The sequence below is a fragment of the Alexandromys fortis genome, unplaced genomic scaffold, assembly GCF_014885135.2.
Source record: "Alexandromys fortis isolate MF-2015 unplaced genomic scaffold, M_Fortis_MF-2015_v1.1 scaffold_70, whole genome shotgun sequence".
Lineage (NCBI taxonomy): Eukaryota > Metazoa > Chordata > Mammalia > Rodentia > Cricetidae > Alexandromys > Alexandromys fortis.
Window position 1 is genome coordinate 5,816,145 of NW_026067955.1, and position 27,917 is coordinate 5,844,061.

The window sequence follows — 27,917 nt, forward strand, 5'->3', positions numbered from 1 at the left end:
AGTCCCTCCCCCTGCTCTTTCCTCACACTCCCCTCCTCCCTCCTCCAGCTTCTTCCCGCCCCGGAGCCCATAGCCGCCCGCGCAGTCTTCTCTCCTCCCGGACGGCGTTGCCGAGCGGGGCGGCCATGGAGGCAGCGGCGCGGAGGCGGCAGCTCCCGGGAGCCGCGGGCGGCCCCGGCGCCACGTTTGTGCAGGCCAGGTGCGCGCGGAGCGGGGATGGGAAGTTGGCGCTGGGCCCCAGAGTTTGAGAGACCTCGTCAGGGTCAGGGGAACCGCAGGGACCCGCTGCTCCGAGGTCACCCCAGCTCGCTCTACTAAGCCCCCGCGCCACTTCCAAGTTTGCGGAAGCCTCCAGATCTGGGCAGATGGTTGACTCTGCTCTTACTCTCTGATTCAGGAGGCTCGGGGGCCCAGGAAAGTGAGCCGGTAACGGGGGACAGCGGGCCGTGGCTTGTTCCCCGTGTTTGGGGTTTATCCAGCTGGGCGGGGCAGAGCCAGACAAAACCCGCCCTTGGATATTTCCCTCCTGTCTGCCTCCCTCCACCCGCTCTACTGATCATAAGCATTCCCGCTTGTCGCCCGTGTTGATTAAGCACTTGTCATGAAAGTCGGAGCCCTCGCAGGTGACAGCCAATCTTGGAGGGCTTTCTGGAGGAGTTGAGCAGTACAGGACTCTGCAGAGGATACTTAAGGCTTGTGAGGCCGGACATGGTGGCTATGTCTTTAATCCCACACGCAGGAGGTAGAGGCAGGTTAGTCGGTAGTGTCTTATACTAGGCAGGAAGCCCTGGGTTCAATCCCCAGCACCGTAGAAACCGGACACGGCAGCCAGTGGAGGAATGTGAGGAAAGGCTAGGGAGTGTGCTGGTGCTGGGCAAGTCACCGCTGTAAGAGAAAATGACGGGGCTGGACTGACTTCGAAGCTCCCTGAGTGCCCCAGAGTTGGACGAAAAGGCCCTAGAGGAGGTACAGAATCTGGATGAGAACAGTCCTGAAGGGAGGCTGCTCATTTCTTGAGCAGTAGGCCCCTTACTTACCTCATACTAAATGACCCATTAAAAAACGTCTACCCCGTCCCACAGAGCCATGAAGGGTTTTGCGCACGCACCTGCTCCACGTGCATTTTAGGAAGTTCCTGGTGTGATTAGGGATGGTGGGAGAAGTTTCCAAGGCTTGGCTGAGGTTTCTCTTGCATTGATCCTGAAGAGTGTGGGGACTGTTTGCTTTTTGACCTGGAAGCCAATTTTCTGAGCCGGTGAAGTCTCGTGCCTGGTAATATTTCTCCCTGGTGGTCATCCTATACGATTTCCATGGCTTAGTAACACAGTAGCCATCTTAGTTTGTGTATCTATCATGTTTGCACTGGGACAGGCTTGTCTGTAGGCTCGTTATTGAGCAACACGTCACTTGATGGTCCATTTATTCCTCTAAATATTACTTCATCATCTCGTTTGATGAGAAAATTGGCCCAGAGCAGGCTAAGGAGCCTGATCAGATTGAGGCTCAGACTGTTTTACGGACCAGAAACAGTCCACAAGTTCCGCAGGCATTTTGTAAGCACCTCTAGTATGCCCTTTGCTGCCCGCCGCACTAAGGAGATCAAAATGATCCTCCACATTTGGGGCTGTCACAGCTGTTTGCTGCATGTTATCCCTGGATTAATCTAAACCTTGGAAGTCAGTATACAGCGTTCACAATATTTAAGTTGTCTTTTGTTTTCTGTTGTTTTGAGAAAGGGTCTTTATTATGTAGCCTTGGCTGATATGGAACTCACTCTATAGACCAGGCTGTCCTGGAACTCACAGAGATCCACCTGCCTCTGCCTCCTGAGTGCTGGGATTAATGGTGTGCACCACCACATCTGGCTCTTGGTTAGCTTTCTTTTCCTCCTTGCTATTGTTTGTCTGCATTTCCTCATTTCTCATCCAAATGTCTCAGTCTCATCACGTCTGGTATTTCATCGTCCTTTACAAAGAGCCCAGAGTCAAGCCCAGAGTGGGTCTCTTTCTATTCCCCCGTCACAGTTGTTTACTTCTCCAGAGGAGCCCTCTTTCCTGCCATCCAGGGTTGCAGATGCTGCTGGGTGATCCTGGCTTCCCTGCTGTCATGGTGTCAGTGTCCCCATGTGGGAAACAGGAAGCTGTGGAGCCAAGGCTGGGCTTGTTCCAGCTGACCCAGCATTGGGCTTTCCCTACTGTCCTCGGTTCTGCCCACTGTTGCTTCTGATGGGGACCTAGGACTAGCGTAGCCTGAGGGGCTTAGCCTGGTAAGTCTGGAATCAGGAACTTGGGACTAGCTTGAGATCACTCATCCTTGGGACAGGAGCTTGGGTGTTGAGGGGAGATCCCTTTACCCTGTATGATCTACCGTCACTGCCAGAGCCCCGACAGAAGAAAACCGTTTAGATGTTAACTAATCCTGTTTAGTGTTTGCTGGTGAGGGAAGGCTTTTACTAGGGTGAGGAAAAGCACACACACACACACACACACACACACACACACACACACACACCCCTGCAGAACAGAGCGGGGATCCTGAAAATCCATGTCTATCAGCCTTGATTCCCAAGCTGGTATCTTCCCTGGCTACCTGTTCTCCCCATCTGCCCTGCTAGGCTAGGCTACACTAATGAGGACCCCAGCAGTCTGTGAAAGTCAGCACTGACAGAGGACCGCCTCTCTGACGCTGCTCAGCTCCTCTGTGCCCGCAGGGGAGGGATATGAGACAGGCCACGGTGCTGGTTTTTAGTCAGCCGGAGCCAGGGACAGAGGTGACAACTCTGGAGGCCACACACAGAGGATAATGAGGCTCCCCCATCATCTTAGAAGTTAGTAGTGTCTCGTCTCTGGGTGGTAACATGCTGTAGGAGGACTCAGACTCTAAGGAGGAGGTTGGAGAGTTGGGGGAACCCTACTGCTCTCTTCTTTTGGGCTGTTGATATTACTCTGTGGGTTGAGGTACCCACTAAGCCTGAAGACCTGAGTTTGATCCCAGGACCCACATGGTGGAAAAGAGAGCAGCCTTGAAACAGTCTTTTTTTTTTTCTTTTTTCTTTTCTTTTTTTTTTTAAAAAAAAAAAAAACAACAAACCCACAGTCTTTTAACCTCCACATGCATGGCATGGCATGTGTGCACGCTCACACACACACACACAAATAAATAGCTATTTGAATTTTATTTATTTATTTATTTATTTATTATTTTTTGTGATAGGGTTTCTCTGTGTAACCCTGGCTGTCCTGGAACTCACTCTTTTGACCAGGCTGGCTTCAAACTCAGAGATTCAACTGGCTCCCCTTCCCACTGCCTCCCCACTGCTGTCCTGCCTCCAGTCCCAGTGCTGGGGTTAAAGTTGTGTACCACCACAGCCAGGCTATTTAGTTTTTTTTCTTTTAAACTCTCCCCTCCTGAGGGCCTAGATGGAAGAACACAACCCCAGCCCCATGCTGCCATGACTGGCCTGAGTTAGTGAGGAAATGCTTGCTCCCTATAGGGCCTAGGGAAAGGCTTTCTCAGAGACGCCCTCCGATAGTAAGTGGCGATGCCCTTGAACTTAAGGGACCAATTGCTTTGTGAGAGGGTCAGGCTCTGGAGATGTGTTGTTTGGTGGTCCCTCTTCCCCCCGTGTTTCTTACACCACAATGTACCTGCTGATTTCTTTCTCAGGCTCTCGTGTGGACTGGTAAGGAAAGTAATAGCAGCCCAGGTACCTCCACACAGTTGAGGAGACAATGTGGAGGGATGCTGTCATGGACCAATCACCATGGACAACTGTGGAATGCAGTTTAAAATACGAACCCTGAGCCAACCGTGGTGACACAAGCCTTTAATCCCATCACTCAGGGAGCAGAGGCAGCCAGATCTCTGAGTTTGAGGCTAACCTGGTCTACCTAGCAAGTTCTAGGACAGCCAGGGCTACATAGGGAAACTCTGAGTCGCAAAAAACATAAATAAATAAATAAATAAATAAATAAATAAATAAATAAATAAATAAATTCAGGCCTAATTTATTTAGACTCCAGTCCTGGGGCAAGAAACTTAGGCTGTTGGATGCTCTTCCACCCACTTACAAAATGAGGGTAACATTCAGATCTGAGTTTCTGTAAGAATGAAAGGAATCAAGTGAGTGGATATGGATGTTATGAATACATAACAAATAAATAAATGAGCTCACACACACAGATTCCCGGGGGATAGTGGGTGCTTTGTGAAGGTGATCTGCAGCTGTCCATCGTCATGCTTGATGGTTTTCATTCATCTTTCATGGTTTGCTTTGTTTTGTTTCCCCGTGATTTTATAATGGAAGCTTCACGGTTACTTCACCCATGGTCAGTTTCTTCCCGAGTCAGAGGGTAGTTAGGACACTAAAATCCACTGTCCTCTTGACCAGACTCGGGGTTTCCTTTCCCTTGATGACATGTATGTCCTGCCTTCAAGTGCCTAGACCTCCTTGTCTTTCCCTTGGGTTGATGGCAAAGGGGGAAGAGAGGACTGAGTCTAGTCTTGTTCCCGCCAGGCATGGCTCTGCGAAGGCTGAGGAGACAGACCACACGGCTCCCTTCCACTTTGACCTCTGGTTCTACTTCACACTGCAGAACTGGGTTCTGGACTTTGGCCGCCCCATTGCCATGGTAAGTGTGAGGCTGAATCCTGTGAGTGTTGAAGGGACTTAATGTGACCTCAGTTTGCCAAGTGACCTTACGGACATCACTTAGGGAGAACCCAGAGGCTCTTACATTCTGTAGTTGTGTGATTGGCCAGTCAAGTGAGTGAGAGAGCCCCGGGTGGGTCCCCATAGTCATCCCCTGAGGTAGAGCATAGCTGCCACCCTCCCTCGCTGGGATAGTCTGGAGGTGAAGCCACCAACTGAATTTTCATATTGTAACTGACCAAAAATAAAGTCATTTCCAAGTAGAGAGAGTAACATGTAGAAATCCCAAAATAAGGAAGTGTTAGATTTCCTGAGGGCTGGGGCGTACCCTTCCACTCCTTTCTGTGTTTATGGAAACGTATATAGAAATTCCTTTTTTTCTAACCAAAAGGAGATTTTGTTTTATACCTTCTATTCTGCACCATGATTGTTTTACATTAGAATATATCTCTATAGCAGCGGTTCTCAACCTGGAGGTTGCGACCCCTTTGGCAAACCTCTATCTTCAAAAATATATACATTACGATTCATAACAACAAAATTATGGTTATGAAGTACCAGTGAAAACAATTTTATGGTTGGGGTCACTATAACACGAGGACCTGTATTGAAGGGCATTAGGAAGGTTGAGAACCATTACTCTAGAGCAATACATACACACTGCTGTTTCTATTAATGGCAACTTAGCCTTCCGTGTATTATAATGTCCTGTTTGAGCTGCATGGTAAAACCCTGTCACAAGACAAAAGAAACCTAACTGCTAAACATTTCCAGCAGAGTGGCAGGTTACAAAGCTAACATAGCCTTCCTCCATACCAGCTACAGACAGACTGGGAAATCAGGGAGACAGTCCCATTCATGGGAGCCTGAGAAAGAAAGCAAAATCCCTGAAAGAAACCTAATCATGGAAGTGAGAGACCTAACCTACATGGTGAAAAGTGCAGACTCCAGCCTGCTCTCCCAATTCAGCAGAATCAAAAAGATGTTAATAGGATAGCATATTTTTGGTTTAAAAAAGACTAAAGGAAAAAGAATCTTTTTCAAATTAGGAAAGATTTTAGATGTGTTTTGTCCTAAGATAAAAGATTAAATAAAATATAAAACAGTAAAAACATTACCGTTATGTAGAGGGCCTAAGACACTCCCTGGGCTTCTGTGTATCAAATAGGACTAGAAACAGTCCATTTGCTGTCTTCGGGACTTCATTTCTCTCTCTGGCAGTCCTTTGGGCCTCGGGCTTCCAAGAGAACATAGGAAGAGCTCAGTGTCTGTGAGGGGGGCTGGTGTTCTGCCACCTGCAGGCCTTGCTGTTAAGCTCATGCCCTCTTCCGTAGTTGGTGTTCCCACTCCAGTGGTTTCCCCTCAACAAGCCGAGTGTCGGGGACTACTTCCACATGGCCTACAATGTCATCACGCCCTTCCTTCTGCTTAAGGTACAGACTGGCCTGTCTCCTTCCCCTCCTCTCTGGTGACACAGAAACACAGACACACACACACACACACACACACACACACACACACACACACTTCATGAGCTCGTGAGCTGGCTTAGGGTACTTGCTGCCAAGCCTGACAGCCTGAATTTCATCCCCACGTGACGAGAAACGACTTCCACAAATCCTCCTCTGACCTTTACATATGGACCCTACATAAATACACGTGCAAATAAATAGATAAGTAAATGTTTCTTCAAAAATTTAAACATGAAAGACATTTCAAATCTCTAAAAGTAGGAGGAGCATCACCTCAGAACACAGCTTCTGTGGTTTTAGAAAACTCACCCCCATTTTGGACTCCCTGACACTATCTTTCTGCTTGCTGGGGACCTGCCATTCAAAAATTAGATCCCAGCAGCATGCTGGCCCACCCAAGGCACACACAGGACACCCTGGGGTTGTGGTAGGGTCTGGCCTGAACTCCTGCCTGGAAGGTCTGGTATCACCTTGAACACTCTCCTCATCCCCCCCACCCTCATCTGATCTTCCTGGAGAGGAAGGGTGATCTTCAGCTGACCCTGCTAGGCTGTCCTACTAAGGAATCCACACCCCTAGAGGGACTTTCTATCCCACGTTTCTGAGGGAAGGGAGGCAGAGGTTTTCATACATTGTAATGGAGTTGGGGACATGCCGTGGACCTTATTCTGAACCCCAGCTCATCGAGCGGTCCTCCCGCACGCTGCCGCGGTCTATAATCTACGTCAGTATCATCACCTTCATCATGGGAGCCAGCATCCACCTGGTGGGCGACTCCGTCAACCACCGCCTGCTCTTCAGTGGGTATCAGCACCACCTGTCCGTCAGAGAGAACCCCATCATCAAGAATCTCAAGCCAGAGACGCTGGTGAGGCTGTCCCCACATCCCCTCTACCAAGGCTGCCCTACTAGGTGTCTGTACTTGGAGACTAAAGAGGCTCCCCAGCCAGTCATCATGTCTCCTGTAGCCCAGGCTGACCACAAATTCTATAAGTAGCCAAGGATGACCTTGATCTCCTGATCCTCTGGCCTCTGCCTCCTGGAGTGCTAGAATCACAAGCATTCAGCTACCTGAGGAAACTGTTGCCTACCCAAAATAGTGTGTTCCTAGGCTGTAAAGGGAAACAGTTCTGTCTGGATGTGGGCACATGTTCGAAACCTTAGACTCAGGAGGGAAAGAGAAAGAGGATTGCTACAAGTTCAAGACCAGCCCAATTTGTACAGTGATACTAACTCAAAAACAAAACAAAAAGGAAGGAAGGAAAGTGGTACAGCAGGGACTGGCTCCCCGTGGCCCCTCTGGTACCCTAGGGAGGGAATGAGGATGGCGTGTGGGAGGTGGTGTTGGTTTCAGGTCTCCGCTCCCTCACCCTGCGCCCCTGTGTTTTCTCAGATCGACTCCTTTGAGCTGCTCTACTACTATGATGAGTACCTGGGCCATTCCATGTGGTGAGTGAGGGGCTGATGGGTCTATGTGCCATCCAGGGCCCAGGCACCAAGAGATACTGGACAAGGCTCCCTGCCCCCCAGGCCTCTGTACTGAGTGGAGCATCTAAAATGGAATTCTCTTCTCAGCGAAAGCGCTCTGAGTGGGACCCCTGGTCAGGGTGACTCAGTTACTTTCCATTGGCCCAAAGGGGATCTCCTATTGCCTCCTCCCTACCTAAAGTTTCCACAGTAGCCACTAGAGGGCAGCAAGCAGGTGTTTGTCCACCTTAGCCATGTCTGGGCGTGGGGTTTGGGAGGGAGCCTTGATAAGCACACTAGAATCTAGCGACTAGATGGTTACCGGTGGGATGCAGGAGACAGATGGGGATATAGGAAGTGGAAAAGAGCCAGTAGGACCTGGTTTGGGTGGCACAATTTGTGTTTCCCATCTTAGAACTCTCAGGAGGGGAAAATCCTCACCACCACCACCCGTTGCTACTCTCAGGAAAATCTCAGAAATATGGGGTCAGAATCAGAGACTCAGAGCTCAAATAAGGGTTTCTCTGCCACCCATCACCTTACACTGAATAAACGGAAGCCAGAGGGAAGAGATGAGGACAGTTGTCAGCTGGGAGGTGATGGGCTAGCTCTGCGCCTAGACGCCTCATCTTGACTGAAGTGCTTCCCTCAGCACATGCCACACACTGGTGTCTGTGGGGCTGTCTGAGGTTGTGGAGATGATCCTTCTGGCTCGGAGGGCGCTAGGGGACCTCTGCACAGGCCTCTTGCCAGTTCCTCCTGACTCTGCCAGATGCCTCTTCCCATTGGAAGCTAAGAAAGAAGGAGGGAGGTGGAACAGGCCTGGGAATTCAGGAGAGGGTGAGGGAGTGGGCTGAGTATAGAAGAGTGTGGGTGTCACATGACATAAGAGGGTTGTGTGTGCAGGAGATCATGAGCCTGTGTGTGTGTGTGTGTGTGTGTGTGTGTGTGTGTGCTGGAAGCAGAAAGGGAGCCTCTGTGTGGGCAGGAGAGAGGCCATACTCTTGGATGAGGTGGAGACTGTTGGCTGGGTGTGAGTGAAGGGCCCCACAGAGCTCCTTGGGATCTCCCAGAACCCTATTCTCTCCGACCTCAGCCCTGCTGGGTGCCCCATTTCCAGACCTAGTGCTGTACTCGACCTGCTGGGATCTAAGGCACTTGGGTTCAAGACAGAACCCCACATCCCCTCATATCCATGTGGAATGAAGGGCAGGGTGGGTACCAGGTTCAGAGCGGGAAACCAGGCATGGTGTGTTTGCCACGGCGCCCACACCCTTCACCTTCGTACTTAACCCAAGGAGCCCAGGTCCCTTCTTTGCACCAGCCTCACCTTTTGGTTCTGTTCCTCCGACCTGGACTCCCAGGGCAGGAAAGGGTTTTATAGACCATGAGGTGACATCCTGTGTGGCAATGCAAGGGACCAGTGGAAAGATGATGGGCCACGCCCTGGTCAGGCCATTTAAGCTGTTGCCGCTCTGTCACAGGTACATCCCCTTCTTCCTCATCCTCTTCATGTACTTCAGTGGCTGTTTTACTACCTCCAAGACTCAGAGCCACATGCCAAGGTCTGCCCTGCTCCTGGTGGGGCCCAGTGGCCTGTACTACTGGTAAGTGGACATTGACACTTGGGGTGGGACAAAGGGCACAGACACTGGATGAGCCACCACGATAAGATCCACAAACAGCATTGGGTGTGACGACCCTCTTCTGTCATCTTAGCACTTGGGAGGTGGAGGCAGGAGGATCAGGAGTCAAAGGTGAGCATTGGCTACATAATGAGTTTGAGGCCATGCTAGTCTACATGGATCCTGTCTTTAAAAAAAAAAAAAATCACAGGCCTGCAGTGTGACCCCAGGTAAGACTTGCCATGCCTAGGCCTCTGCTTCCTCCTGGGTTGAGTGAGGCCTGTGCCTTGTAGCGGCTTCTCTGAAATCGGATGCTCAGCACTAAGTAAACAGTGAGAGACAGGAGGCCATCCACCATGCCCTACCTCCCAGCACGTCCACACCACCTTGAGGCCAGGTGTCTACCACTAGCTTCATGCCTTGTGAATCCTCCTGAGCCTCAGTTTACCTCTCTGAAATGGAAGTTACACCTGCCTGTCCTCCTCTCGGGAGATGTTAGGATCCATTGGGGAGAGAAGAACACGGCAGTGACAAGATGACAAGGACAGACCAGGGAGACAGTCTCAGCCTAGCCCTGCCTCTCCCGGGGACCCTTCTGCACTCTAGACTCCCCTCTCAGACCTCAGCCAGACACCAGACCCTTATCTCCCCATCATTTCTTCCTTTGAGACAGGTCTTTCTCTCACACCCAAAGGGCTGTGGGATTACAGGAAGGACCCAGAACAACTGAGCCCTCCTGGGATGGGAAGCCCCTCTCCTTGGGCCAGCTCTAGCCATTTCCAGGGTCTGTCTAGCTTGCAAGAGGGCCCTCTGGGGCTAACCTATGTTCTCCCTGAGGATAGGACTAGGGATAGTGGCATCTATACCAGGGAGAAAGACTTGGCCTGGGCATGTTCGTTGCCACAGTCTTACCTTGATATGTCTGTGCAACAGTGGTGGAATCACAGCAGTGCACCATCCGCTGAACAATGTGCTTTCCCAGCTAGCAGATGCACACAGCCCTTGTGGGACACCTTAAGAAGTGAGGCTGTTTATGCTTCCCTCATAAGAGACAAAGTGGCCTTGATGTTGTCTTTCAAAGTTGTCACTTGATGTCCCCAAGGTGCCAGGCCAATAGGTTGTAGAGCTGGAGTTCCTTATGCCCTGCAGTGGTGCATGCCTTTAATTCCAGCACTCAGGAGGCAGAGGCAGGTGGATCTCTGTGAGTTCAAGGCCAGCGTGGTCTGCAAGAACTAGTTCCAGGACAGCTAGGACTGTTACTCAGAGAAATCCTGTCTTGAAATGACGGTGGCCCAGCCAAGGGGACAGTAATGACAATAGCCTCCGTATACTGGGATGGCATCCCCAAACTCAGATGCCTCCAGAAGCGAAGCAGGTAGCAGATGAGGCCCCAGGAAGTGTGGGAACTGAGGCCATGTACGTCATGGTGTTCTCTGCAAAGAACATCCTGTCGCTCCTCCAGAGCCGGTTTTGGTCATGTGGAAGTGTCCTATGTGCTAGAATGCCAGAAACCAAAGCCAGGGGCCTTCTGATTCTCAGTGTGTAGGCTTGGAACTTGCTGTGTGGTAACCAGAGACCTCTTGCCTCTGCCTTCTAAGTGCCGCATAAACATGTGAGCCACCGCACCCAGCTGACTATTATTATTATTATTATTATTATTATCATTTTGAAACAGTCTATGTAGCCTTGGCTGTCCTGTAACTCACTATGTAGACCATGCTGGCCTCAAACTCACAAACATCTGCCTGCCTCTGCCTCCCTAGTGCTAGGATGAAAGACATGTGCCACCATGGCCTGACTGTCAGTAGAGTATTATTAAACCACTTAAAGCCAAAGTAGTACGATGCCTCCAGGCTGTGGTTTAGACTGTCCTGGCACATTGGGTCCTCTCACTAGGAGAGCCATTCTGATTGCCTGGGAGGACAACCTAGCACTTGGTCCAGAGGGAGAACAGGCAGGATGCTGTTGCCCTGGCGCCCACCTCACCTCCATGCCTGTCCTCTTTCTCCAGGTACCTGGTCACCGAGGGTCAGATCTTCATTCTCTTCATCTTCACCTTCTTCGCCATGCTGGCTCTCGTCTTCCACCAGAAGCGTAGGCGCCTCTTCCTAGACAGCAATGGCCTCTTCCTCTTCTATTCCTTCGCCCTCACCCTCTCCCTGGTGGCGCTGTGGGTTGCCTGGCTGTGGAATGACCCTGTCCTCCGAAAGAAGTACCCTGGTGTCATCTATGTCCCCGAGCCCTGGGCCTTCTACACGCTCCACGTCAGCAGTCAGCACTGAGGCTGCCTGGGAGCAACAGGCCATGGATATTTGTACATGGGTGCACATGTGCATCATGGGAATGCGGGCTGTGCACTATGCCCTGTGCACAGGGATTGGCAGAGTGCACTGTTGAGAGACTCAGCTGCCTTGGTCAGGGTCTTTTGTTTGTTTTTTTGCTTTGGACTTAAGATGGAATTTAGTTTGGGGAAGTATATGAAGGCCAAGATCCTGGCCCCTGCCCTCCCTGTATTACACTATTAGAGGTGCCTGAGGAACACTCCTATCTCCCAGGACCCAGGCTGGCCTTCCGGTGGCCATGCTGGTGAAGTCTGGGCAGGGCAGAAGCAGAAGACTGCCACCTACCCAGAAGCTGGCTATCCCTGAAGCCACCTGCCCCTGGACCCTAGGTTTCTATGTCAGTGTCTAAGCCACAGCTTCTGTTCTTTGAACAGAGCATTTCCATCTCTGGGCCTCACTTGTTCTAGAGGGCCCTGTGGTCCCTAAGTGGCTCCATGGACTGGGGGTTACTGATTCCGCTGGTGCAGCCTCAGCACGGAAGTCTGTTACTGTGTCCTCACCCTCAGCCTAGTGGGGCACGTTCCTCCCATTCTTGTCCGGCCTCAGACCCCACTCACATACTGCTGAGAACCCAGTCTCCAGGCAGCCACAGGCCCAGCTCCAGGTCACTTAGCCATTGAACTCTGGAAACTGGCCTGGGTTTTGAACTACATGGAGGATAGAGTTCTCAAAGCCTAGTTTTATAGATTCTGAGACCCGTTGTAAGGGTCTGGGACATTACAAATCTGTCTCTCGAGACATCGCATCTCAACCTGAATCCCTCACCACCTGCCTGGTGCCTTTGTTCCCAGCATGGCGGTTCCTGCCTCGCCCTAGCCCACCTCCTCCCAGGCCTCAGATACAGGGCTCCATGGCACAGGATACCACCACCTCATTTGGCAGCCAGCACTGGCCTGTGCTGGGAGTCTTGGGGACACTCCTACTGTGCATTCTTTCCTTTTGCTCTCAGGGAACACTGGGCCTCAGATTCTTCTATTTTGTTGTGATCCTTCTACAGGCTAGACGATGCTGGGTCGGTCCTTCTACAGGCTAGACTGTGCTGGGTGGGTCCTTCTACAGGCTAGACCATGCTGGGTGGGTCCTTCTACAGGCTAGACCATGCTGAGTAACAAGAGGTCTGAATAAAGGTTGATGTGGAGCCCAGCCTGGCTGGTGGCTGTTTTACCTTCGGGAGTGTGGTGGGGAGGCAAGAGGGAGTTCTGGAATAGGGAGGGAGACTGGTTGGTCTGGGGCCTAGGCTGTAGGGTATGAGGCTTTCTCTCAGTAGGCCTTGAGGACCCTCTCACCCCCACCCTCATCTACCTAACACCTAGAGCAGTGATTCTCAACCTGTGGGTTGAGCCCATATTTCCGATGGTCTTAGGAACTGAGAAACCACTTCGCAAATTACAGTTATGAAGTAGCAGCAAAAATAATCCTATGGTTGGGGGTTACCACAACACGAAGAACTTTGTTAAAGTCACAGCTTTAGGAAGGGTGAGAACCACTCAGATTGTGGGTAAGAAGGATCGCTTCCCAGTCAGTACAGTGTTCCTCAGAGGAGCCTAGGCCGTGAGGGGAAGTAGAGCATCCCAGCCTATCTCTGTCCCACCAGTCATCCCCTGTGCTGGGAGGCAGTGGAAAACTACTCTGTAGGAGGTGGCCCTGAGCCTCAGGCAGGCTAACTGTGCTCTTGGAAGTCCTTTAGGCTCTTGGTGGACATGGATTCCGGGCACACCAGTTAGCTCAGGAGAAGCCTGAAGCAAAAAGGCACTTAGGATGGAGGTGGAGAGGGCAAAGTCAGAGGGCAGCCTCTTGCTCTTGCACGTTTCACCCAGCAGGCCCGTGGGAAGCCTGCTAAGACTCTCTCTCTCGGGGCAGGGGTGGGAGTAGGGTGGGCTAAGGACTGCCCTGTCAGTCCCCAACAGTGTGAATGGCAGGGGCCCTTAGCTAGGAGAGCTTGGCTGAAGAACACAGTTCCATAAAGAAAGGGGCAAGAGGACGAGCCTGCTGTCTGCATCTCTTTCAAGGGGGAATTTAGGGGGACAGGGCTAGGGTCAGGAAGTTAGTCTCCTGTAGTCCAGGCTGGCTTTGAACTCACTCAGATCCTCCTACCTTTAGCTTCTTGCTGGAGTGACAGGAATGCATAGTATGATTTATGCAGGGCGGTGGATCGAACCCAGGGCTTGTACACTAGCAAATGTTCTACCAATCGAACCTTATCCTGAGCCCGCATGTAGCCTAAGGCATTCCCTGTAGGCTCTTCTGTGGCCTGAGTGGGGAGGAGGTGCCACTTGCCTAAAGTCCCTTCCACAGGGAGGGGGCTTAGTCCGGAGTGTAAGATGAGGGAAGAGATCCACCAGAAGCTGGTGGTGCCCAGGGGAGGTGCCAGCCCCAGCCAGGAGGACCATGTTTCAAGAATAAAGTGAATACACAGCCCCACGTGGTCCTGGCGTGGCTTTCTGTTCCTGTTCACGCGAAGAGTCACATATGCAGAGTACGTGTAGCCCAGTAGGCACACGCCACGAGTCCACGTGCAGTCAGGCTCGGAGCAGGTGTTTTGAGACAGCTGAAACAGCATGTGAGACATCCTCCGTCACCTACAGATAGAGGGAACTGGGTGTTGCCGCAGCTACCTGCCGTGTACTTGGGAGGTAGAGGGGGGAAGATCAAGAGTTCCAAGTTGTCCTCAACTACGCAGTGAGTGAGTTTGAGGGCAGCCTAGGCCATGAGCTCTGTCTCAAAACAACGAATGGGGGGCTGGAGGGATGGCTCAGTGAGCACTTCCTAATTTCTCAGAGGACCTAGAACTGCAGCTTCAGGAGCTCTGACTTCCTTTCCTGGCCTCTGTGGACTCCTGTACTCACATGTACACACAGACATGCAAACATACACATAGTTAAAAGTATATTTTAAAATGTGTCTTTCTGTCTGGTGGCAGCCATCAGATCTGGTGAGTCAAGGTGGGTACATCTGAGTACAGACAGTGATTCTCAACTGTGGGATGCGACCCCTTTGGGGGTCCTGTGACTCTTTCACAAGGGTCACAGATAACCTGCATATCAGATATTTGCATTACAATTCATAACACTAGCAAAATTACAGTTATGAGGCAGCAACAAAAACAAATGTATTGTCTGGGTCAGCACAGCATGCGGAACTGTGCTCAAGGGTTGCAGTGTTAGGAAGGGTGAGAACCACTGCTCTAGAGGAAGAACAGGTCTGACGCGATGCATTTTCTTCAGGAGTCCGCTGCTAGCTGCATTACCAACTCTATGCTATATGGGATTCCCTGTCCTCGTCGCCCCGCCCACAACCATACAGCAAACGGTACTTTACGAGGCTAAGCAAAATTACATCAGATGCAGAACTTCATACTCATAGGCGCAACTGCAAAGACCCAGTTTCTTAAAGGCAAGCCTGACCGTCATAGTGCTAAGCAGCTAAAGACTGCCCAGACTTCGGTCTTGTGGAGAGAGCTGGACTCCACTGCTGAGCTTTGAGAATCCTGGATTCTTACTGGATTTTGAAGGTGTCACATACAAATTCTTTGAGGTTCTCCTCAATGACCCACTCCATAAAATACCAGAACAAATCCCGACACCCATCGGATCTCGTCAGTGCACCGGGAGATGTGTGGGCTGCCATCTGCTGGTTGTTGTCTCCGAAAGAGCTTCATCGTTCTGACACTCACCACAGCTCTAGAGGGCACAGAACTCTCCAGCTCCATTACTGGTGATTTAAGTAATGTTTGTAAAATTTATGCCAGTAAATGATTTAGCATAGTCTCTCTCTCTCTCTCTCTCTCTCTCTCTCTCTCTCTCTCTCTCTCTCTCTCTCTCTCACACACACACACACACACACACACACATACACCTCAAACAAAAAAAGAAGGGAGAGTTGGCAGGTGTCAGGGCGTCCTTAGGGGTGCAGGGCTGATCCCAGTACCCATTTACTGTAAACCAAGAAAATGCCTTACCTGTCTTTGAGCCCTTCACAAAGACAGGGTGATTATGGCCTGTGCCCACCTGCCAAAGTCCTGCCTCCTTCCCCTACTCTCTCAAGGCCGCTGAGGTGCACCGTCCAGTCTTTCCCCGCCATGCCTTCCCCCATAGCATGGAGTTGGAACCTCAAGATTCTCAAGTCTACGAGTGCAAAGAGGTGAATCAGGAGAAACTTGGGGAGGAAAAACGTTCCACATGGAGGTGGTCAGGACCAGAGGGAGGCCCTGTGTCCGTGTGCCCTCATAGGAGTTAGCAGGAGGCCATGTATCATGTGCCTTCACAGCAGGAGATGCCTCTTCCTCTGGCACTTGCGGTCTTTGGCAGCCTCCCGTTAGCTCCGTGTAGTCCACAGCCTGGGTGTCCACACACAATAACCGACAACTGGGCCAACCTGGATTTAGTGCCTTGCTGGCAAACCAGCCACCAGGTGTGGATGGGGGATGGAGACTTCCAGACCAGTGTGAGAACCTAGGCATGTCCAGAGCTCAGTGGCAGTTCTGGGAGCCACCCATATTCCTCTGCCTCCCAGGGGAAGTGGGAACAGGGGAAGTAGAATGCTGAGAATCAGAGCCAGTGCTAATACAGGAAGGGGTGAGGAGAGGAAGGAAGAGATGGAGGAACTTCCTGCCTGGGAAAGTCACCCACTGAGAGGTCAAACTCCAAGGCGCCTGAGCAGCTAACTAAGGGCTGGAGGCCCAGTTCCAGCACCCACCATCCCCAGCTCCCGGGAGGCAGAACTGGCTGTGTACTGGTCATTGGGTCCCAGCAGCCTATAATTATGGCATAATGTATCTGGTGAGGAAACGACACAGAGGAGAGGGGGGATGCGGATCCCAGCTGAAGACAATGTCCTCAGTGTGTCCCCAGCTGCATTGCACCCCCAAGGCTGTGTATAAGGTGTCCCTGAGCCGGGCTCCTTTAGACAGTCTTCTGGAGAAATGGTGTGGGTCGTGTCCGGCTCCAACAAGGAGCCCAGCATAGCTTCAGGAGAGAGAAGAGGGTCCTAGACAGGCTCAGACCAGGACAGAGACAGTCGCACCCAGGGACCCCTTTCCTAGGCTCCCAGGAGGGGACACTGACATTTGTCCTGTTGCCACAGAGCCTCGGCCTCCAGTAACGAGGACCTCCAGGAGTGTCTGTACTCCCAGTCAACCTTCTCAGGATGCGGGGCCAACCGCTGCTCAGAGAACGCTGGAATCTGACCCTCCTGGCATTGGGCCCAGTTTCCATGGCAGCAGAGGATTTATTTCAGGCCTCCACCCAGCCTGGTGGACTTCGGACTCCAAGTCAGAGGAAAGACAACTGAACGCCGTTCCAGGAGCAAGGGGTGCCTGAAGATGGTGAGTGAGGAGAGGCGCTGGAGGGAAGTAAGTGGGGAGGCCCTTACCGGAGTCCCCGCCTGATTGTTCTGTTCTCTGCTGCAGGCCAAGTTCCTTTCCCAGGACCAAATTAATGGTAGGTTGGGTTTGTTCTTTAATTAGTAACTCCCCACAAAATGTGTGTCTCATTAGGCAATTTGCTTCACTGGGTTCTGTTGGTAGGAAGGAAGGCCGGAGGGGTGGAGAGCTGGCCCACCCACAGGCTTGGGGCCAGGTGCTGTTTGGGGGTGACGCTGAAGATGGACTTGCTGACTTCCCGGGGCTTGTTTTATGTCAGCGTGACTTTAAAGTTGGGTCACAGAAGAGAGCTTGCTAGTGCTCCTTAGAGCCTGAAAGTGGGTCTGGGTGGAGGCTGGTGATGGTGGGAGAGGGAAGATTAACGTAGGAACTGAGGCCCTAGACAAAGGGACGGGGCTTTGTAGCCGGTGCCGATGGGGAACAGAAGCCAGGGCTACACCCTTCGGCAGGGTATTTCTTTATGAGCGAGTGGTAGTCTCTGTAAAACTCGGGGCTCGGCTGACACCTCCCGCCTAATTCAGTGTGAGCACCTTGCTGTTAGGCTTCCTCCTCCGGAGCAGAGGTCTGCTTCCCAAGAACAGAAAGGCAGAATTGGGTTACACAGAACTTGGGCCAGACCTGGCCAGGGGTCTGGTGTTTGAGTATCTGGCAAAAGAGGCCCAGACTGGGACCTTCAGGGAATGACGAGCTTTCCCGAGGGCTGTGCCCCTAAATCTACCCCAACAGAAGATGAAAACAGCCCCGATGTTTACTTCTCCTTATTGGTGCTGAAATGGCACTTTGTCAGCAAGCGAAAAACTGCAGGTCCACAGGACCCAGGAAGCTCTGACGCAGGACAGTGTCCAGTAGGCCACAAGGGTGGCTTCTATTACTCTGGCAAGCATCCAAGAAATGTAAGTGACCAGAGCTTAGTCTAGAAGAGGGGGTGGCAGGGATGTGTCCTACCTAATAAGGTCCATGTGGGTACCTTCTAGAATCCTTAACTCTTTGATTTGGGGACAAATCAAGGCCAGAGAGGACAGACGAGGGGATTTTAAAGCGCCGGGCCTAGCCCACTTTTATGAACCTGGCAAGATAACTCAGTATTTAAGAATCTGTACTGCTCTTGCAGAGGACCCAAGTTTAGTTCCCAGCACATGTATAAGGACTGCTCCCAACCACCTGTAACTCCAGCTCCCAAGGCATCTGACACTTCTGGCCTCCATAGGCACCACACACACACACACACACACACACACACACACACACACACACCACACACTGAAAACTAAAGTCTTTAAGTTGGACCTAAGCTAAAGACCTCCTTCAGCCTCGGAAGTTCCTCCACCATGCCGGGATGACAGACTCACTGGTCCTCTCTCCTACGGCTTTTGAAACTATCAGAAAGGAAGAAAGCAAATTCTCTTTGTTTCCCGGGATCTGATACCAAGAAGGTAGCCATTAATGTTTAGTGACTGGAAGCCCGGGTAGGGATGGGCGAGGAACAGGGCCTCTGAGGGTCGCTGTCTGGTGGTTCACCTGGGAGCCTCAGTTTTCTCATCTGAGAGGGAGGGACAATGATGCCACCTTCTGGGGCTGCTGTGGGCTAGGGACAGAGGAGAGAATTAGCATCACATGCTGAGCACTGGGCATGACAAGTATACTTTTAAGCTGATATCAATCAGGTATTATTAAAGGGAAGGTGCCAGCTATGTCCAGTCTGTGCGGAAGCTGAGAAGACAGCTTTGCTGCAGTCAGTAGCATGGAAGCCTTGAAAGATGTTCCAGTTTAGGAGCGGGGGAGGGGGGTGGATCTCAGTTGGTAGAGCGCTTGCTTAGCATGCATGAGGTCCTGGGTTCAATCCCTAACACCACAGAAGCTGGATACACCCTGTATATCCAAACATTCCTGTAATCCCAACATTCAGGAGGCAAAGGCAGGAGGATCAGAAGTTCAAGGCTAACCTGGGCTACGTGAGACTCAAGAAAGCAAGAGGTTTCAGTTTAGTGAATATAATTCATGGTGAGAAACAGTTCACTGGAGGGCCACTTACTCGATTTACTGGAAGTATAATCTTAATTTACTGGGAAAAGAATTGCATTATTTCGTTAAATCGAAGCTGTGGGTTAACTATGAATACAAGAGTGGTCAAAATTCACTTGTAATGTTGAGTTGGCTAGATAGAATTTATTCTATTTATTTAGTTAGCTTTTGTTTTTTTGAGACAAGGTTTCTCTGGATAGCCTTAGCTGTCCTGGAACTTGCTCTATACACCAGGGGGCTTCAAACTCAGATCTGTCTGATTCTGCCTCCCAAGTGCTGGGATTAAAGGTGTGCATCACCATCTCCAGGCTACACAGAATTTATAATGGCGAGCACTGCATATTTTATTACGTGTGAATTGTGCACTGTACATCCTCAGTGCCTATGAGGTGCATGGTGAACGTATAAATGTGTGAACTGTGCAGTTCACATCCTCAGTGCCTGTGAGGTGCATGGTGAACGTATGAATGTGTTGGCACAGCTGTTACCCATTTTCCCACATGAGCCTTCGGTAGGACGGGAGGAGGCCTGGAGAAGATCTATTTCCTATTTGCACGATTTGCATATCTCTAAGGATTTTTAACGCAATGCAATTACCTCAACGTATTCTTTACTTCAGCAAGTGTCCTTCTCTGTGCCAGGCCTGCCCCGGGTGTTAAAAATTCAGCAGTGAGCAGAAAGATGATCCCCCCCCCCATTTTTGGCGACACAATCGAGGAGAGTAAACAACAGAATGGAAAGCAGTAAAGGAGGGGTGGCTAGACTAAGAGGATAGAAATGGGGGGGGGGACTGACGAGCAGGGTCCTCAGGGGAGCCAGGGCCTGCCTGCGGGTCCAGGTGTCTTCTTATCTTCTCCCAGAACAGTGAGATAAGATTGCAGGTATCTAGGACCCATTAAGCCTTGTGATGCAATACAGGGTCCAGCTGGCCCCAGAAGTGCCCACTTCTGGCTACCCAGGCAGGGATCCCAGAGATGTAAAGGACCAGAGTTTGGTCTAGAAGAGGGGTGGTGGGGTGGGGAGCAGGAGGGATGGCTCAGTAGTTAAAACCATCTGAGTTAGATTCCTGGCATCTACACTGGTGACTCACACCCACCCGTAATTTCAGCTCCAGGAATCTGGCTGTGCAGGTTTGAAGAGATGGACTGGGTCTGGTGAGATGGCACAGTGGATAAAGGCACTTACCGCTAAGCCTGACAATCAATTCCATCTGTTCATCCCACTCCCACATGGTGAAAGAGAACCAACTCCCTCAAAAGATACCTCTACCCCCAAAACACACAGACACCAACTAACTAACTAACTAACTAACTAACTAACTAACTAAAATGTACTAATACAGTTAAGAAATGAAAGCCTGGAAAAGAATACGCCCCAGTTACCAACTGGGGGAATGCAGTGTGCCTGTCTGGACAGCTAGCAAATCCTGGGCCCCTCTCTCAGGCTTCAGCGGCCTTCTTTGGGAAATGGAAGGGATTAGGGGATTAGGGCAGCTCACCCTAGAGAGTCTCCATCTGCAAAGCTAGGATCTTTCCCAGGCTCCCAGGTGGCTTGGTTTTGCCTCCAGGGGCTGCTGGGAAGAAACAGGACAGTTCTGCCAGCGGTGTAACTGCGATGGGCGGAGGCGGCTCCTGCACAGGGAAGGAAGAACTGCAGGCTGAGCTGAGGCAGGCACTGCTGATGTTCTGTGTATGCTTCCGGGCAGTTCCAGGTAGGGACCAGGACCTGCCAGAGGAGAGCCTGAGGGCTGCTCATGTGATGTGAGAGTGCACGTGCAGCCCTGGAGAGAGTTTTTGAGTGGCATCTTAAGGAACAGAGAAGGAAAGGAGGGAGCTTCCTGGCCAGATAAACCACAGGATACCCCATGACATCTGAATTTCGGATAAACACTCTTTTTGAGTCTATTACAGCCCATGTAGAATTTGATATGTGCTTGGTATCTGCTTACACTAAAAACAAATTCAGTGGGGGTTGGAGAGCCAGTCCTTTCAGAGGGCCTGAGTCAGGTTCCCAGCACCTATGTGGAGAGGTTTATAATCACCTGTAACTCCAGCTCTAGGGCACCTAACCTTATGGCCTCTTTGGCACCTACACATGTACGTGTGGCATTCACTACTAGAGTCACACATTCAAATCAATAAAAACAATGTATCTTCAACAATTTGTCTTTCTTAGAATTATATTTAACTTAGTAGTTTTATAACATTTATTTATGTACTGGTGTGAATGTACATGTACTGTGGATGTCAGAAGCCAACCGGCAGGAGTTGCTCTTCTCCTTATACCATGAGGGTTCTGGGGATCAAATTCAGGTCATAAGGTTTAGCAGCAGCAAATACCTTTACCAGTCAAGCCACCTTTGTTGCTGGCCCTTTGTTTTGCTTTTAAGAGACAGTGTCTTATATAGTCTAGACTAACCTCTAACTACCACATAGAGGATAACCTTGAACTCTTGAGTCTCGTGCCTTCACCTCCCAAGTGCTGGGATTACAAGCACGTGCCATCACACTGTGTTTTTATGGGGTTCTAGAAATCAGGTGGGGCAACAGAAAGGGAAGAGAACAGGGAAGAAGGGGGAGCTCAACACGGTGCCCACACATGTGCAGTGGGGAGGCGCAAAGGAGAAAGGAGTGAAAGCGAGGATGGGTGGAGTGACCATCTGCTACAACTTCCTTCCCCGCTCTGTACAGAGTACAAAGAATGCTTCTCCCTGTACGACAAGCAGCAGAGAGGGAAGATTAAGGCCACAGATCTTCTGGTGTCTATGAGATGCCTGGGGGCCAGCCCCACGCCTGGGGAAGTACAGCGGCACCTGCAGACTCATGGGATAGGTGAGTGGGCTTTTTTGGGGTGGGGTGTTGATTTTTGAGACAGGGTTTCTCTGTGTAACAGTCCTGGCTGTCCTAGAGCTCACTTTTATAGACCAGGGTGTCTTTGAACTCACAGAGATCCTCCTGTCTCCGCCTCCCAAGTGCGGGGATTAAAGGTGTGCATCACCTCCACCAGGATCCAGGTGGGCTTGTGAAGGGCCCAGCTGGAAGAAGCAGATGGTAGTGGTGGAGAGAGCTCAGAAGCCTGAAGTGCTGGTGGTAGCGTGCCTCACCAGGACTGTAGAGGTAGCTGGCCATGTACACAGTGTTTTTCCCCCTTTGCTTTCATTTTGAGATAGTCTCATGTAGCCCAGGCTGGTCTTGAACTCACCTTGTGTTAGCCCATGGTGATTCTCCTGCTTCCACCTCCTGAATGCTGGGCTTACAGATGTGTGCTACCACACCCAGCTCCTATATTTATGGGGAAATAGTCTTTTGCAGAGGGTTTGGCATATGCTTTGTGAAAACATCCCATCTGTTTAAGTCTCTATGTCATTACTGGGGAGCTGGTGGTCCCACAAAAGAATGATTACATTTGAAAATGCCTGCTATATTTGATGCCCAATCATAATAGTACTTCCTCGTCAGGACCACCAGCCCATAAATAACAACATGGAGATTTATTATTGTTTTTGAAATTTAACTTTTTTGAGTATTGGTGTGCAGGTGCCAGATTCCTTGGAACTGGAGTTACAGACAGTTGTGAGCTGCCGTAAGTGCTGGGAATCAAACCTACATTATCTGGAAGAACTGTCAGTACTCTTAACTGCTAAGTCATCTCTCCAGCCCCATGGAGACTTACTATTATTATTTTTTTTAAATATTTATTTATTTATTATGTATACAATATTCTGTCAGTGTGTATGCCAACAGGCCAGAAGAGGGCACCAGACCCCATTACAGATGGTTGTGAGCCACCATGTGGTTGCTGGGAATTGAACTCAGGACCTTTGGAGGAGCAGGCAATGCTCTTAACCTCTGAGCCATCTCTCCAGCCCCGAGACTTACTATTATTATAGATTGACCTTAGTTTAGGCTTTTTTCTAACCAGCTCTTATAATTTAATTGTTCCTATTAATCTATATTCTGTCACATGGTATCACCTCTCTTCCATCTTACATACACCTCCTGTTTCCTTCCTGTGTTTTGCTGACAACTCTACCTTTCTTCCTCCCAGAGTTTGCTTTTCTTTCTGGAAGTCCCACTTATACCTCCTGCCTAGCTATTGGCTATTCAGCCTTTTTTTTTTTTATTATACCAATCACAGCAATACATCTTATTCCACATATAAATATCCCATATTTCCCCCTTTTTGTCTAAATAAATAGGAAAGATTTTAACTTTAATACAGTAAATATAATGAGAACAATTATCAGGTAAAAATTACACTTGCAATGTCCAGGCCATCTGTATTTGGAGTTTTGGAGAAAATACTCTATTGTCTATTCTATCTTGATGTACTATTATGCAGCTCCACCTGGTTCTATGTCATGACGCAATACTCTGGGTTTCTGCTGTTACTTTAGCAAGATTGGGGGAGGGATTAATACACATAGTATCTTAGGCTTTTTTTTTTCTTTTTCTGTTGCTATAAAATACTTTGCCCAAAGCAACTTAAGAATGGGGTTATTTTAGCTCATGTATCAAGGTAAAGTCCATCAAGGCTTGAAGCACATGATCACATAGTAAGAAGGCAGCAATGATTGTGTAAGCTAGGACTCAGCCCACTTCTCCTCTGATATAGCTGGGGATCCCCTACTCTAGCTTCTCATCAACTGACATAATTAGAATGATCCCCCACAGGTATGCCCATAAGCCTTTCTCAAAATCAAAGTTCTAGATTCTGTCAAGTCAACAGTTAACACTATCACACATTGTTACTGAAGACTGTTGGGAGGATGAAAGAAACTTTCCATCGTGTGAATGTGGGTCAGAAGGAGAGCTCTGTCCCTCTTACCACGACCAGTGCCTTGAGAATTAGGTAGCTTTGGGGTTGGCTGTGACAGTCAGGCAGGTCAATGGGCTTCCCCAAGAGCAGTTTCCTCCAGCTCACTGGTGTTTGGGGTTTCGTAGACAAGCACGGAGAGCTGGATTTCTCCACCTTCTTGACCATTATGCACACGCAAATCAAACAAGAGGACCCAAGGAAAGAAATCCTTCTTGCCATGCTGATGGCTGACAAGGAGAAGAAAGGTTACATCATGGCATCTGAATTGCGATCAAAACTCATGAAACTGGGAGAGAAGCTCACTCACAAAGAAGGTAACAGCCTGGCTGACTTGACTCGGAACCACCTCGGGAGGGTTAGGGAATTGTGGGGAGGGCAATGCTATGTACACTATCCAAGGCTGTGCAGATGGCCAACTGATGAATGGCCCAGGAGCTCTGTAAGTATGAGTAATGCTGGCTAAGAGCTGGTGGTTGAGCCCTATCAAGGCAGAACCAGAGTGGACAGGCAGAAATGGGCCAGGGTAGAGTGTCAGCCCAGAGACAACCCAGTTGGGATCCTAGGAACAGCGGTAGCTGTTTTCATGTGATCAGCTGGGGCATCTGCCAGGACTCACCTTGCCAAAACTCTCATTGAGGGTCTTGATGTGGCCCAGGATGATTAGACATGCAGCTCAACACAAAATCCTGTGCTTAAACATTTTAAGTATTTTTTAAAGACCTTTATTTATTGTGTGGTTATCAAACATCAATGTTTGTAAGTGATAATGCGTCAAAATGTCAAAAGGCCACGACATGGGCTGGAGAGATGGCTCCATGGGTAGCCTGTCCCACAAGTTTGGATCCTGGGAACTTGGGTAAAAAAGCTGGAAAGGTGTGTAGCTGCCTGCAATTCCAGCACTCACACAGGAGGCAGAGCAGGATGGCAGGACAAGCTGGCCTCCTAGACTAGGCTGAACTGTGGGCTCCAGGCTCAGAGAGACTGCCTCAAGAAAAGGTGGAAGGCCACAAAGGGGATAACAGATGTCAATCTCAGGCTTCCACACGTGCTGGTGCACTTGCACACACGTGCCTACATACACACAAACAGGCATACACATGTACACATAAGCCACACACTAAGAGCTATGACATAATACATACTGGCAACACACATGGTCCTTCAATTGATAGAAAGGGTCAACTAAGTGGCGAGTGGCTCTTGAGTAGAGCTAAGGCAGAATGCAGGATCCAAAAGCCCCTCATTTTCAGGGTCATCCTCTCACCACAGCTGGCTCTGATATGGCCACTGATAGTATTTCCAAATGGAGAGACTATTATGCCCCTTTCCCCAGTAGCCCTAGGAGCTGGGAGTATGGGAGCTTTTCAGGGAAAAACTAGCTAGAGAAACCTGCCTTGGCCACAGATCATGAGGTGGTCTTGCCTATTACATTTCTTGCATCACAGCAGGATGAGTGCCTGGGAATTTTGAGAAAGCTCTATGTACATGCTTGGGCTATTTGCAGTCTTTCCAGCCTGCCAGCACTCTAGTGAGGGCACAACTGTGGACCACGGTCTGCCCCTAGCCTGCATCATTGATCTCCATAGTGAGGCTTTTCAGGTTGGCTGGCCAGCTTGAGGGCTTAACTTAGGTAGTGGGTTGAAAAGGCCCCGATGCCCCTAACTTCTGGTCAGACTACAACTAACCAGGCAGAATTTTCAGGCTATGGTTTGAATTGAGTTTGAATCCAGGCCCTTCCTTCAGGAGCCCTGGAACGTATTTCTTCCCCTTGCTGCAGATGAGGCTGTGACAGATATCAAGGAACTAGAATTCTATGGAGCAGCCTTCTCAGATTTTATCTGCACTCAGGAAGGTCCTGAGCCTTTAAAAATGGTGCCTGGCAGTAGATTTATCTCCCAATTTCTCCCAGCTGGCAGCTTTTACTGCAACTTTTTTTTTTTTTTTTTTTCCGTGAAGAGGGAAAACTGGCCTGCCCTTATCTCAGACTCCCACTGCTGGTGGAGTGTCCTCCGAGGTGACAGTCAGGTCCCTAGACCTCCCTCACACATTAGCATGCACAACACTCTGGGAAGGAGCTGATGGAGTCTCATTCCCCCTCTGGCTGCAGTAGAACAGAAGATACCAAAGTAATAACTATTTCTCCTGGGGATTTGGAAGAAATGCTCTGTTCTATTCAAAAGCATCGTTTGTATCAGTAGCACCTTCCCCTGCTATCACCCAGCTGTGCAGTGCTGCCCTCTTCTGGTCAGCATTGGGCTGTGGAGTGCTGCCCCCTTCTGGTCTGTCACTGATGCTGGAGCTGATTCTTGGCCTGTCCTCTGCAGCTGGCAACCAACTGGTTGGAGGTTAGAAGCTTTTCCATGAAATAAGATGCATCTGTCTCCTCAGGCTCAGAGCACCTATGGGTTTAAAAAGAGAACTACATTCTATCTATCATCTACCTACGTATGTATGTATGTATATATCTATCTATTCATTATGTATGTATGTGATAGGATCTCACTATAAAGATCAGGCTAGCCTTAAACTCAGAGATCACCCGCCTCTACCTGCAGAGTTTTGTGATTAAAGATGTGCACCATGATTTCTGGCTAAATTAGTATCTTTTTAAAAAGCAATGCTACTTTCAGACAGATCTTATTTGGCAGCCATCGTGGCACAGGCCTTTAATCCGAGCACTTGAGGCAGAGGCAGGCTGATCTCTGTTGAGGTCCAGCCTGTGAGCCTAGTCTACATAGTAAGTTCTAGGTGTAATACCCTCTCAAAACAAACAAAAAACCTGGCAGAATTTCAGAGAATCCATATGGACATGGGTTAAATAAAATGAAAGGAAAAAATATTTTGTGTATGTAGCACTGTGAGGGTATGCTGTATATGTAGAGGTACCTGAGGTGGGTAGAAGAGGGCATCAGATCCTCAGGAACTGGAGTTACAGACAGTTGTGAGCCACCTACATGTCTACTGGGAATGGGATTAAGGTCCTCTCAAGAGCAGTATTGTGTTCTCAACTGCTGAGCCATCTTTCCAGGCCCTGAACAGTGCAGCTCGATGTTCTAAACTTCAGATGTATTTGGATTTTTGTGCTTGTACATTGACAAAACGCATCTTTCAAATTAATGCTAGGGATCCAACTCAACCCCAAGGTGCACGTAACCCATGTGCTCTTGTCACCCACCCTTTATAGTGAGGTGATGGTAACAGAGCACGTGTCACTCGGTATTCTATTGGCAGGTGAGCAGTGAGGGGGGAGGTGGGTTGGTCTGGAGGGGGGGCAGGAACGAGCCCGGATCAGTGTGACTGTGTCTGGAGCTGTGGATGATGCCCATGTGACTGGAAGGTTGCAAGAGTGGGCTGTAAGGTAAAATACCCACACTAAAGGTTTCCTGAAAGACAGACACAGGGGTTAAGTGTTTATTTAAAAGAGTTCTGTGCTGGCTGCCAAGCCTGTTAACCTGAGTTTGATCTCTGGAACCCACATGGTAGGAGAGAGTGGACTGCAACAAGCTGCCTTCTGACCTCCACACATGTGGCATGAACAATAACCATTCCCCCAATAAATAAACAGATGTTAAGAATTTTTACAATCAAGTACAAGGCAGCTTCAGTGACTGACTCCTCATCAGTATACTTTGTTCATGTGCTGGTCCCGCAGAAAGCAGGAAAGTTGAACTGGTGGTCTCTGGGGCCTTGGAAGCAGGTTATCCTTCTGTTTTGGTTTGCATCCTAGTCCATGGGAAGAGTCCATCAGATTCTCATGGAGGACTTCTGGGAACCCCTAACCTCAGCAAATCCAAATTGAAACATTAATGTGATTTATTGCAGTGGATGATCTTTTCAAGGAAGCGGGCATCGAACCAAATGGCCAAGTGAAATATGACACATTTATCCAGCGGATCACCCTTCCTGTGCAAGACTACTGAGAGAGCTGAGGTCCAGGGAGAAGAGGATGAGAGCTCCGGGGCCTGAAAACCTAGACTATTTTTTAAAAGGGAAATCTAGAGATGGCAAACATGGCAGTAAGACCACATTGCAGGGGATTAGTACCAATAAATGATGTAGCCATGGTATTCCTGTAATAAGTCTGTATTGATTTTAGTACTAACATTAGTCTAGCCCTCTGCAGCATGGAAAGGCCTATGA

General features: G+C 49.8%; 2 protein-coding genes across 4 annotated transcripts; both read left to right on the forward strand.

The window, feature by feature from the left end:
- Cln6 (CLN6 transmembrane ER protein) lies at window positions 1–27,844 on the forward strand. Its single transcript, XM_050151750.1, has 10 exons — window positions 1–199; window positions 4,517–4,631; window positions 5,986–6,084; window positions 6,803–6,991; window positions 7,517–7,572; window positions 9,075–9,197; window positions 11,227–16,335; window positions 16,640–16,880; window positions 16,965–16,995; window positions 27,600–27,844. The coding sequence occupies exons 1-7, from the start codon at window positions 126–128 to the stop codon at window positions 11,495–11,497; spliced, it is 927 nt and encodes a 308-aa protein (XP_050007707.1). The 5' UTR covers window positions 1–125; the 3' UTR covers window positions 11,498–16,335; window positions 16,640–16,880; window positions 16,965–16,995; window positions 27,600–27,844.
- Window positions 16,732–27,844, forward strand: Calml4 (calmodulin like 4). Of its 3 annotated transcripts, XM_050151752.1 has the most exons (5): window positions 16,775–16,880; window positions 16,965–16,995; window positions 21,650–21,790; window positions 23,903–24,091; window positions 27,600–27,844. In XM_050151752.1, the coding sequence occupies exons 1-5, from the start codon at window positions 16,878–16,880 to the stop codon at window positions 27,695–27,697; spliced, it is 462 nt and encodes a 153-aa protein (XP_050007709.1). In that variant the 5' UTR covers window positions 16,775–16,877; the 3' UTR covers window positions 27,698–27,844. The 3 variants fall into 3 exon arrangements, with proteins under 3 accessions (XP_050007711.1, XP_050007710.1, XP_050007709.1); XM_050151754.1 differs by lacking the exon at window positions 21,650–21,790 and having other exon boundaries at window positions 16,732–16,880; XM_050151753.1 differs by lacking the exon at window positions 16,965–16,995 and having other exon boundaries at window positions 16,750–16,880.
- Window positions 27,845–27,917: the final 73 nt, after the last annotated feature.

Coding starts and splice junctions, on each gene's coding strand:
- Cln6 (XM_050151750.1), top strand. CDS start 126: ATGGAGGCAGCGGCGCGGAGGCGGCAGCTCCCGGGAGCCGCGGGCGGC. Junction 200..4,516: donor GCCACGTTTGTGCAGGCCAG/GTGCGCGCGGAG, acceptor TGTTCCCGCCAG/GCATGGCTCTGCGAAGGCTG. Junction 7,573..9,074: donor TACCTGGGCCATTCCATGTG/GTGAGTGAGGGG, acceptor GCTCTGTCACAG/GTACATCCCCTTCTTCCTCA.
- Calml4 (XM_050151752.1), top strand. Junction 16,996..21,649: donor TTCCCAGGACCAAATTAATG/GTAGGTTGGGTT, acceptor CGCTCTGTACAG/AGTACAAAGAATGCTTCTCC. Junction 21,791..23,902: donor CCTGCAGACTCATGGGATAG/GTGAGTGGGCTT, acceptor GGGGTTTCGTAG/ACAAGCACGGAGAGCTGGAT.